Source organism: Egretta garzetta, unplaced genomic scaffold (assembly GCF_000687185.1).
Source record: "Egretta garzetta isolate BGI_Z169 unplaced genomic scaffold, ASM68718v1 scaffold248, whole genome shotgun sequence".
NCBI classification, from domain to species: domain Eukaryota; kingdom Metazoa; phylum Chordata; class Aves; order Pelecaniformes; family Ardeidae; genus Egretta; species Egretta garzetta.
The window spans coordinates 2,493,954-2,506,527 of record NW_009260596.1 but is presented as its reverse complement, the minus strand read 5'-3'; the positions used below and the strand labels follow the sequence as shown (position 1 = coordinate 2,506,527).

The window sequence follows — 12,574 nt, the reverse complement described above, 5'->3', positions numbered from 1 at the left end:
ACTAATTAGCATGACACTGAGTAAATTCTTCATGGAGTAGAACTTAAACTAATTTTCTACTAATTAAAGCACCTATCATTTTCATTCTTGGCCACCATCTTGATTCCTGGCACCTGCTTGAATAAAAAGGATAACCAAAATCCTCAGATTCTTAGCAAATGTTTAAAAGGCTCCCTGTTTTGCCATTGAAATTATAATGGTCAAATGCTGCCTGGCCACCCACACTGCAACAGAAGACAAGGTCAGGTCCAATCATTTAAAAAGACAAACTAGAATTTTCAGACATGAAAAAAAGAGAAATTACCTGGGTCTTCTATAGATAAGTTCTTCGTTAACCATTGAACAATGTCTGAACCTAAGAAGAAAACAGGCATTTTTAGATTAGTAAGTTTTCTCTTCCTGTTCTTCAGTTCCAGAGGCCAATAAATATTGTTCTACCACATGAAAGAGATCTACATTTTTTGCTCATTTGTCTAGAAAAAAACTAAGCAATTCTATCTTTTTTTGTTTCTTTTTTTTTTTTTTAGTTTAGTCGAGACTTGTAAAATGTAATAGAAGTGCACTAAGGGTATAATAGCCTGCATTTCAAGAAGTACATTCCTGCAATATTTACATAGAAAAACAAACACTTTATTAAGTTAATACTACGTTTTTCCACCTTCCAAATTTGTTTACAGATGAAACCTAGAAAACGTAATTGAAACACACATTGTGATTACGCAATCTATGTGGAGTACATGCTGCAGGCCACGCTGGAGACTTAAAAACCTTCTTGGGACTATTACATGGCATTATGAGCTCCTCTGAGTTTGTGTTCAACTTTGCCTTCTGATTTTATTATCTTTAACTATCACTTCTGCTGTAGTGACTTTCAACCCATTCCACTGGCTACCAGTGAAAGCATATCCAGTTACCTAAATGTGTAACACCAATGTTTCAAACTCTGCCTCATGGCTAAGCTCTTGACAGTATTCATTTTTCCCCTGGTGCTAAAGCTCTTTCCTTACCACTCCAGTCTCTCTTCTTCTTCTGTATCCCTTCATTTACTGCCTATCCATTTCTATTTAATTTCCTGTCCTTTTTCAAGGTCCTATGTTATTTCTCACCTCTTAACACCTTCAATACCAGATTCCCTGCTGTCTTTTGCACTGAGTATCCTTCCAACCCCAACTCTTAATTTCTAACATGCTCTGCTCCTCTTGGCCTTGCACTTCCTATCACACTTTGCACTCTATGTGCCAAGTCACAAGCTGAAGTCAGTCTTGGTTTTCAGACTGACAGCTACAGTTGACCTTCACATACTGTGAGCATGAATTACAAAGTAAATTATGAAGCAGTTCTGCAGCCAAAAAGACAAAACATATTCATGATTTAAGCAACTTTAAATAACCAAATTGGCTTAAGGGGGAAATATTGAAACACTGGGGTGTGTGTGTGTGTGTGTATGTGCATGTTCTCTGTGTTTCATGACAGTTGTATCATGCCTCCAGTTCAGACATTCCATGTAACAGAGAGACATGTCACAAAATAGCTCCTTATAGAACCAATATTTAAGTTGCTCATCCATTTCTCAACAGACATAATAACATATTTCTTTTAGAAACCTTAAATTTAAAAAGATAATAAAAATCCACACAATCTACACAAATATAAAAAAAAAATCAAGCAATAAAATTCATGAATTGATGATAATACATAACATTAGAACGTGGAGGATATTCCCCTGTCACTCCCTAGGTTCAGATTTCTCCCTGTGCTTCCCATAGTGCATAATTTCCTTTGGTCTTCCTAAGGAAATTAATATGATATTTTTAAAAAGCATTTCAGAGACAAAAGAAAATATATTTCTCCTTACTTTTTAAATTTTAAGATATATAATTTTGTAGCTTTTATTACACTTAGTGAATAGCTTCATAATGCATTTTATAAAGCCTACTTGATTATATCATAACTTTTCATGTGTGTATGCATTACTAAATTGATTACATAGCAATGAAAACTGTGGAGATTTTACAACCATGTCCAGAGCAGAGATTTTCATGACTTTGTTACAAGTCTAAATTTTGATAGATGTTAAACTCCAGTGGCACCATTTCTTACAGCATTTACTCAGAATTATTCCTTAAATGAGGCAATTTACCTTTGCATGCTGTTGGATGCATACAAAATGTTTCAGACAGATATTCCTACCTCAAAATATTCTATTTTTATGCATTTGTGTAAATACAACTTCTGTCCTTTATTTATACATATGAACTTAATGAGGTTGACACTGAAGGAAGAACTTCATAGACATCAATGACACAGTTCCAAACCTAGCTATATTTTCATGTCAGGTGACTAGAGAAGTTGGTCAGCCCTATATCTTTTCCTAAATCCTCCAAGGTCAGGGACAATAAGTAATTAGTAAAACAACATGACATTTTGAATATTGATTCTTAACACTGGCTTCCTTCAGATCTCTCAGGTACCATATGGGAAGAAATTTTCTATTCTTTTTATCTCACCTTCAAATACTTCTTTCCCCTTTACCTCTTTTGAAAATTTTCCTACAACGACACACCATATTCCTCAGTGCCCAGCTCCTGGCATCACATTTGTGTGCGTGGTCTACACATCAGAAATTTCACCTCCATATGTGATATTGTCTTCTGTCTTATTATAAATAATAGTGGGAACTGGGATTTCTTGACAATTGCATCATCTGATTCAGAAAGACCATTACTGCTCTATTCACATTTTACACTGAAGCCATTCCCCTGGTACCCGAAAGCCTGAACAGCAGTTTAAGCCAGCTATCACATTCGAACATTCCGATGATTTCAGCTGCATGACTTCAATGACAAAATCCCAGATGAATAAATATTAACATGAACACTCTCCTTCTAGTGTGAAGGCCATTCAAGTAAAACAAAGTTGCAAGTAATTTGTCATATCACAAGTGAGAAATTTATCAGTTCATACTCATTCCTTTGGGAGATCTTGTGGACAACTCTAGTCCTAAAAAGAATAACAAAGGTATTATCTTGTATAGTTCCTGTGTGGTTTTTTAGCTGCTAATTTTAACGTCTAATAAACAAAAAGATTTCATTCAATCATTCCTGTGCCCTTATCTAATGTTCATTACTTATGCAAATGGGTTTCTAAATCCAAACCGTTACTATAATTTCTTATGTCAGGAAAAGAACAAGGCAGCAAAACAGGTGAAAGTTTACATTAAAACAATATTCCCTCTGAGACCTAGCTTTGAAAATCTGATGACCAGTAAATTCACGTCATTTTTCATACACCACACTTCACATCTACAGGAATTATGATCCAAGAATTAGGATGAAAAATATTACAGACTTCAATATTTGTAAACAAGAACTAATTCTTATGGGATAAAGCATCTTTAACCTTCAAACCTGAATCTGTCTTATTGCCAGGAATCTACCAAAAAGACAAGTTAGTCCAATGATATAAATTTTATGGAAGCCACTACCTTGGTATTGGACTCTCCTGAAAAGTAAAATTTCAACAAACTAAAATAGAAAATGTTTGCCATGCCAGAAAGGTACTCAGGTTTTGTATACCGTTTAATGTGCCAGTCACTGGTAATGTGTCATAACAAAACCCCAGTAATAACTTTTTGAAAGTAGATTCTCAAGCTAAGTTCTCCAAGTTCTCCCCTTCCAGGGGGCAGCTAAAAGGCAAGCTGGCTATTAGATCTGTAAGGTGCAGAAGACTGTAGTTAAATTGCCAACTGAATTTTGAAATCCCAGAAGAACCCTCAATTGTCATGCCAATTTCTACAGCAAATAAAACTGGACAAGGCAAAGCAATCATTTGTAATAATAAATTAAAGCTAGTGCAAGCAGAAAACATTCAAAAAAAGGTTTTTTTAGACTCAGACTGAGAGCCAACAGTGAGATTCCTTAAATGCCAGCACCTATCCAGATAAAGGTTCACAAGATCTTACTCAAGTCCAAAAATGAGAGACTTTCAACTTCTTTAAAGAAAGAGGAACAAATATATCCACATTCATATACAGATAAAAAAGACTCAAGCATGTTCTTTGTAAAAAGCACTTGATGAAAACTCCAAAAGTGATTAATTTTAAATGAAATGGTCCAAAAATAGCAGTTGCTGAAGTCATCATAGCATCTTAAGAAAATATTTTTGAGGAAAGTGTGCTCTCTGAACTCTGCAATGATAAAGGTCATAAAGGCCAGTGCAATGCTAAGGTCAGCCTTCAGGAACAAAACCCTTATTTTAAACAAGTCTTTACAGAGTGCATTTCAAAAAGGTGTTGATTCTGAAGTATAGAAAATTTCACATGAATTATAGATCCATTCTTTGCTATGCATAGATGCAATGAGCCATGTAAGCCTTGACCTGACAACAAAAAGATATGATAGCAGTTCTGCAAAAGAAAATAAAAAATCAAAATACTCGCTTTTTAAAAATTCAAAAACATATTTAGCTGAAAAAGATTCAAGCTACAGGAAAGTATATTTTATTAATCAGAATCACAAACCATGAGACCACTGAGAAAATTAACTCAATTATTTATTTCATAAGGAGACAGGTTCAACCTTGCAAAAAAATACTCTTTTACTTCTATAATATTTTGGTTTAGTAACTAAAACATATTCTTTTTTTTTTTTTACTTGTACACCTCAGAGTATTTACAGATGATGAAGAAAGACAGGGACACAGGAAACTCCCCTGCATTACTGATACCAAGAGAGAGGGGTTTGCTGTTGATAATCCATCAAACACTTTATCTTCATCAAGACTTTTGCTGTCTGAACTGTGAAGAGCGACATATCCATCATGTTATTTGTCCTGTGCTGTAAAAGCTGGGAAGCTGGGTGGCTGCTTGTTTGCTGAAAGGCAGCAGCAGATCATTTGGGAGCTTCCTCAAGGGAGCCCATTGGTCAGTTGGGTCACCTTAAGAGCTTTACCACCACCCGGTCTTGAGAACCTGGAGAATTTTATGCAGGGCAACTCACAGTAGGGAAAACTTAATAAACATTACTCAAGAAAGTACCAGTTTCTAAATTTAAGACAAGAAGACTGTTACTAAATTAGAATGGAAAGAGCACTGTATTTCCATTGTTTCTTTTTTTTTTTCATTGGGAAAGGAGGGAATTGTGTCTTTTTGACTTCCCTCTTCAACACCATTGCTTTGTCACACTACTTCATGGCCATACACCAGGAAATTAAATTTAGTTAGTGATACACACTTCAAAATCCTTGGTCATGAGTGTCAGAAAAAAATATAATGTGCAATTTCATTTCTCACCACTGATTCAGACATTGGAAACACAGAAACTGGATCAGATGAGCAGGGAGATTGTAGAGGCTGGTGGCCTATCAGGTTCTCAGTGCTACCTCTTTTCTCACAAACATTGCTCTCTAATGGAGAGTTGGACTTTGCAAGAAAGGGCTTTCACTGGTGAACAGGACAAGATGATCTGCATTCTCCCTGAAGTTTTCATGGTCACAAACCATAGCATATCTTGTCACTCTGTTATACCAGCACAGATATTTTACAATTTCTTTTCTTTCTCTGAGAAGCATAGTTTGAGTATGAGTTCTGCATGCATACATCTAAAAGAAATCAGGTACCATGTATTTCAGGGCAGAAGGGCAAAGGGAAGAAAAGCAATGGCTATATTATCTTTATGGAAAAACGTATTTGGATCCATACTGGATTATTCAGTTTATTTTTTCCATATGTCTATTATAGCCGAGCAAAGAGAAGGTTTGCATCACTTGATAGTGCTGTGCATAGAAAGGTGAAAGACAGAAGGGTGTGGGGATTCCTCTCTGAGGCTGGGGTTGCAGTAGTGCTTGAAGGAACAAGGAGTTATTTCCCCATAAATTATGGCTCTAGTTAGTACTAAACTGCATTGGATTTCAGTCTAACAGAAATGTATTCAGAGGTGCTCTGATTGCCCAGTTCTCAGTAAGATAAGTTTATAAGACCTTATCTGGTATAATTTTTTACCATGAGTGGCAACAGAGCCAAAACTGATAATTTTAATATACTGCTGCTTGCATTTAAATACTTAACCTACTGACCTTTAGTGTTTAAATGGATTGACTTTTAAAAGGAAGACATCATTGATCGAAGTGCAGTTTGATTAAGGAAATTTGCATCTCAACTTTCACACACTTATTTCTTCCACTTGCTTTTTAAAATTATTGATGAAAACAAATGCATAAACTTACCCTTTTGACTTACTATAATTGGAGGTGGACCATGCATTTGTTTGAGTCCCCTTACACCTCAAGAAAGCTTATACCCAGTTGCAGACTTAAAAATCTCATCTAGATAATACTAACAGTACAGAGAATATGACATATTTTAATGAAACCACTCAATACCTACAAAAGTAATTACAGTTTTCTAGCTTTAAAACAATAGAAGCTGCAATATACTTTTTTTTTTTTTTTCAAGTGAAGATGGACACAGGGACTTGCAAAAATAAAACCCTCAAATGAAGCATTCAGCATCTTTTGAGTTGGACCCTTTTGTTCCATGTTGTAAGCAATCCTCAAAAACATTCAAGCCTACAAGGGCAGAAGAGACCCGTACTTCTGGCTAGCATATCTCTGTGAAGAACAACGTGCTGCTTGATATTGTTAAATTACTGAATCTCTGCTTCAGAGAGGAAAATTCATCTACTTACATATTGTGAAAGAGCTAATACAGAATGTGAAAAATCTCTTCAACATCCACACCTACATGAAATCACTCAACCGTGCTCACCAACAAATTCAAGTAGTGTAAATTCTGCAGTCAAACCCCATCTTATAACTGAGCTTCAGAACAGAAATCCGGTTCATAAAGAATAAAAGTATAATCATGGCTGTGTACTTGTGCCCACTCTTTATCCTAAAAATGCTGATGCACACGGGTCCCTGTCTTCTCCAGCAAAAGGAACTGCTGCTTCATTCCAGCAACATTTATCCCTAAAGCTTCTCAAAAGACATCCTCTGCTTAGATCTCTTCAGCAGCCACAAGTGAGTGTTTTACAGATGACACTAGCTGTGCATAATTGGCAATATACCAGTAACCACAGATGGGACCCCTGTAATCCCAAGGCTGTTATAATAAGCACTAGAGTTTAGCATCTTGCTGAAGAATATCGCTTCATGCTAAACATTTGCAAGAAAAGAACTATGCTGTTTAGAAAAACTAAGCGCTATGAAAACCCAGTACAACCTTTCTATTGTAAAGGAATTTTCATGCTTTTCTTCAAAATGATGTAAAGCCATGTGATCTTGTTTGACTATAATAAAATATCAGTATTCAGATAACATGGATAAAGAAAAGACTGTTTTGTACAGTCTCCTGACAACAAAATCTTACAACTACTTCTACGTAAAAAGTATTTGTGGAAAAAAAAACCCAGGAAATATAAGTAGAATTCTGAACACCATAAGGTCACCCTGAAGAAATTTCATTTATGAGATATCTTCATCTCTAAATAGGCAAAAAACCCAAACCCCCCAACACTTCTTTTTTAAACACTGTATGCATACTCCAAGCAAAACTTCTAAAGTCTGAGATGAGCAAGGAGCCCAAGAGGCTTATCAATGAGACCTATTTGATCTCCTGTCCATCAGAAATTCTAAATAATGGTAAAAGAAGATTAGAAGCTTTCAGTTTTCCTCATCATTATGACTGATCCTTCTCCTCTCAGTCAAATCTTCTTTTTACCCCTCAAACACATGCAAACACATTTGGATACTATTAGGAGAGAAATGGCCAAGAATTCAGCAGCTCATTGTGTTCTCCTTCCCTCATTACCTTTGGGAACTCTTGAGCTAAATCACATCCTCCAGATAACTTTGGATCCACCTTCAAGTGGAGAGCAGGAACCTTCTGAGCACCCAGCTCTTCCCAACACTAGTGTGTACTGTGCACGATAGTACAATCAATAGGCAATGGAGCTGCTCTGCAATATCAATGCCTCACATTGTAGGTGAGTGCCTAGCCACCAGCCTAAAGAACATTTTTTTCTGTCTCTCTCAGTGACAATGTAACTTCTTTATCCATAGAATGAGAAACTCCACGTGGAAGAGAACAGTCTCTACTGCCTGCTGATTACGTTCTGTAAAGCATGAGGCAGTTTAGTCCAAATTTCTGCTCAGACACAAGCAGTTTCAGAGATGTGAACCTGAGTGTCTCCATCTCAGTCTTTAGGCATTCTGGTTGAGGGCCCTTTTAATTCCTTTTGCTGGAGCTGTGTTAAATAGTTTTGGAGATAACAGGAGAAAATAAATTATTTGCTATGCTGTAGGACACCCATGTGGGGAGTTCATCACGTGGAGTCCTCTCCCTACCGTAGTGAAGGCCAGTTTATGGAAAGTAGAACAGCATCAGCAAGTGCATCCTGGTGCAGCACACAGCAGTGTATGAATGTGAGAGCAGCCTGTCTCAAGAAAAGCTGAGAAGGAAATGGGTATGTGACTCCTATCCCAAGTTTGTCCTGAAATAACATTTGAAGGGCAACAATAACATCACTGTTGCCTAACTACCTTGAACTCTCACGCTGAAAATTCATCCAAGATTACTTCAGGAAAACTGACAACACATTTTTGAGGGACAAATTTGGTATTTACCATAAATAGTTCATCTGGCTTTCTTTTTAAGTATACTAGATGTTTCACTGCATCTTGCTGGCAACTTGGTATAGAAAACAGGTAGATTGATAAGCACAATTTTTTGGAGTTCACTGCTGAGAAAACACCACAAAATTTCACTGATCACCTCCCAAGTCTTCTTTCTTAATGAGCAAGCCAGTTTCAGATTAACAAAAGAACAATTTATTGTTAGTTTTATGATGGAGGGCTCCTCAGGGGAAAGCATCACCAAGGCACGGTGTTTTTTCCTTTATCCTGTGTATTTGTATGCAATTACTGAAACTGAGCTTTTTTCAGTAATTCAGCAGTGGCTGAAATTTCTAAACGAAGGCATTCCTAGGTCATTTGAATGGCTTTCTTCCTCTGGAAAAGTAAAAATAATCACCTTGTGCTAGGACTATATTGAGACCATGTGCTAAGAATTCCAGGGGAACATGGACAGGTGAGACTCCAGAGCTAAAGGGCTGCCAAGCAGAAATGATGTCAGGGTGGAGGGAGAGGGGAACAGACAACATTATTTCATGCAGTGTTTGTAGACAGGGGCAACCACTGTAAATAATTTTATACCCCTTCTTAACTATAGTAGGTCTCCCTGCATAAATTGTAAAGTAATCTAATTTTATGATTTGCATAAATCTCAATTACCTTCATTTATACCTGATTAAAATATAAAACCAGATTATTTAATTTTGGATATTTTTAAGAATGCATACAAATACACATTCTACCTAGTTGGAGATACTACTTACAGTGTTTTTGCAGATTTCACAATTACAATTTCTTGAAAAGAAAGCCAAGCTAGAAAAAAATATTCATCAAAATAGCAGTGGCACTATCCAAAGCAACCTTATTAACTTTCCATAGCAATGTCATCAGGTACTGAAGCTTCTGCCCTCTTAGTTTTCACAAAATTGCATATCATTATTAATCAAATGTGTTCTTTCTCTCATACACATATCAATGTCTGCAAGTTGCAATCTGATAATCTTTGCAACACAGTAAACGCTGCCTGAGATTCTCTCTGCCACAATAAATGGTTTTACTTTCTTATTTTTTATATCAGAAGTTTGAAAATAGTGTGTAAAAACAAACAGCCTCCAAGTTCAACAAAAAGGCTTTGTGAAAGTCTTCACCATGCTATTGCTTCAAGCAATTCTGTATTTTTTCATATATCCACTTCAATATCTCTAAGAAATATGATATTTTCTTTCTGAAATGGTTCTTCTAATTCTTGCCATACTGCCCCCCAAAGACACCCACACACAGATGGCAACGGAAGGAAGTGAGGCAGCAGTGTAATTTTTGCTAGGCGCTTCACATTCACAGAGGATTTTCACAGGGGAAAATCTTGAAGTCCTAATTCAGGGGTAATGTCAATAAATATGTAAATGATATGAGATTTGACTTGTGATTTTGACCCCAGGAAGAAAGTCAGTGGAGACACAGTGACTTACTGTTTTGACATCTGCCCAGCAACAATGTCAATGTGCTTCCTTCCTCACAAAGCATTCCTACACAATAACAGTTAATTTATACAGCTGGTTTGAAAACGGGTTTTTCTACTGTTGCTATTTCAAAATGCTCTTTCAGTGACTCATGCTCTTACTGTTCTCTACGCTTAAATCTCTGAAAATTGATGTCCAAAAAAAACCCTTTTATCATCACAGATTTCCTGAATAACCCAAGCTATTTAATTTAGTTATTTTGACTAAAATACATCCTTCAGAAAGATTTAGTGATGCTAAGCACAATAGCATAATGTGATGCTCTGCAGAACGCCTGATAAAGGTTGCAGGGCTGGATATAAAGAAGCCAGAAGTTCCCCAAGAATTTGCTTATTAGCCAGCCATTCTCACAGCTACAGAAACATCTGCAATGGAAAACCTCATCTCAATACAAGAAATTCTAGAACATGGCAGTTGCACAAAATACTAATCTTCAGATATATGCTTCACCCAGCATGGGGGCACAGGCTACAACAGAAAGCCCCAAACCACAAATTTCATGACAAAATGCCAAGGAACTGCAGAATAAAAATAATTTGTTTGGCCAAAGTAGTCATCTGGGGGTTTTAGTGCTTTCATCCTTTAACACATAGGTCCCACTGTTCCCCGGCCTCCAGCACAGGCCAGCTATTTTTCAGATAATAGCAATAAATACAACATATAACATACAAGAAAGTTTGCTGAAGCTGAGTAGAAACTTTCATCCTTAATCCTAATATTCAAGTGTTACACCAGAAATGTCATTGACTATGATCAGAACTTCGCTCAAGGCTTCTTTTTTTCTATTTGAAATATGTAACGTTTTAATATTCAATAGACTACAGAAAGTTCAAATTAATTTCTATTTTTGATTAATCTGTGCTGGATGGTTTTTTGCCATTTCCTCCAGATCCATGATTATTTTAATACTGCTATGTCTCCAAGTTTACACTTCAAAGATCTGCTGTAAGGCTACATTTTCAAAATGGAAAAGAAATGAAGTTATTCAAATTGTAAGTGCCTATACTTTGGAGCATTAGTCTGACAGAAAAGCTAATCCCATTCAGCTTTTACCAAAATATGGAATTGTTTCAAAGCTTTATTATGCTCAATTTCTTGGCGTAATAAAAATCACTTACATCATACAGCATGGAATGAACTATGTTAGAAATAAAATTTATCTTTGCTCCAAGTCGATACCTCCACCAAATTCAGAATATTTTTTCATTTTCAGTCATTCATTGCTATTCAGAGATTATGAATTAATTTATTCTAAATGTCAATAATTGTGCTGCACGTCTGTCTGAAACAGATATGACTGAGTCTGTGCTCAAAGAAATTAAAATCTCATGGTAGTTCTTTACATAGACGCCTCAAGCACTTTGTCACAATGAAGGCAAAATCTATTAGCTCTTGAAGATAATTCCCAAAGATTCATTGAAATGTAAGTCACACTGACAAATGAAATTCTCTAACATGATTTATCCATCAATGGAAATTTATCAAAAATTTAAATAGACATGAACTACCATTTTAATATGCAATCAACAGCTCTCGTGTTTAAAATAAACTTAATCATACCATCCATAATAAGTAAAGTATTTCTGTCTAAAATTGAAAATTGAAGTACGGTTTATGCTCATATATGTGAGTATATATGCCAGCCATCATATAAATTGTGCTCCTACCAATCACAGTAGACTTGGCAAACTGAGAAGTAAAACTTGGAGAAAATAAATCCATCTATATTTTAGTTTACCAAGTTCATTCCTTTCCTGCTCTGTTTCCCCAGGGACATTCACATGAGCATTTGTGAGATATTAATTTCAGCCCTGTAGCTAGTCCTGGCTTTTTGACTATGGCATTTTTATAGGAATTCAAAAGCAGCCTTTCTGCTTTTACAAGTAACTTGATGCCATATTAATCAAATGCATCTTAGAAGCGAAGTATTTTGCTTTCCATCAGTATCAGCTTCTGGCAATGACCACAGAGCCGTCGCTAATGTCTCCATTTTAGGAATTTCTCCTGGAGCCCAGACAAAGTAACGACCTCTGCAAAAAACTTCTGTCTTCTCCCATCCCTACCCTCACATTTATTTACGTCCAGAGCTACCCTTTGATACACTCATATGCTGGCTCATGGGAAGCACTTGGAAGTTTATGAGAGAAAGGAGGAGAGATTAATTTTCAGCCATTCATTATCAGTGTCCTGGTTTTGGCTGGGATAGAGTTAATTTTCTTCACAGTAGCTAGCATAGTGCTGTGGGTTGGATTTAGTACCAGAAGAATGTTGATAACACACTGATGTTTTCAGCTGTTGCCAAGTAGTGCTCAGACTACTCAAGGACTTTTTGAGCTTCTCCTGCTCGGCCAGGTGCATAACAAGCTGGGAGGGAGCACAGCTAGCACAGCTAACCCAAACTGACCAAAGAGCTATTCCATACCATA

General features: G+C 36.4%; 1 protein-coding gene across 8 annotated transcripts in view; it reads right to left on the bottom strand.

The window, feature by feature from the left end:
* RGS7 (regulator of G protein signaling 7) overlaps positions 1-12,574 on the bottom strand; it is a 265,953-nt gene that overhangs the window by 108,228 nt on the left and 145,151 nt on the right. For 7 of the 8 annotated variants that reach the window (XM_009644704.2, XM_035900245.1, XM_035900246.1 and 4 more), the window contains exon 3: positions 305-355. The exons of the other annotated variant lie outside the window; for it this stretch is intronic. In XM_009644704.2, coding sequence (XP_009642999.1) covers positions 305-355 — 51 coding nt within the window. The remainder of the gene's footprint in view (positions 1-304; positions 356-12,574) is intronic. 8 annotated transcript variants of the gene reach the window in all.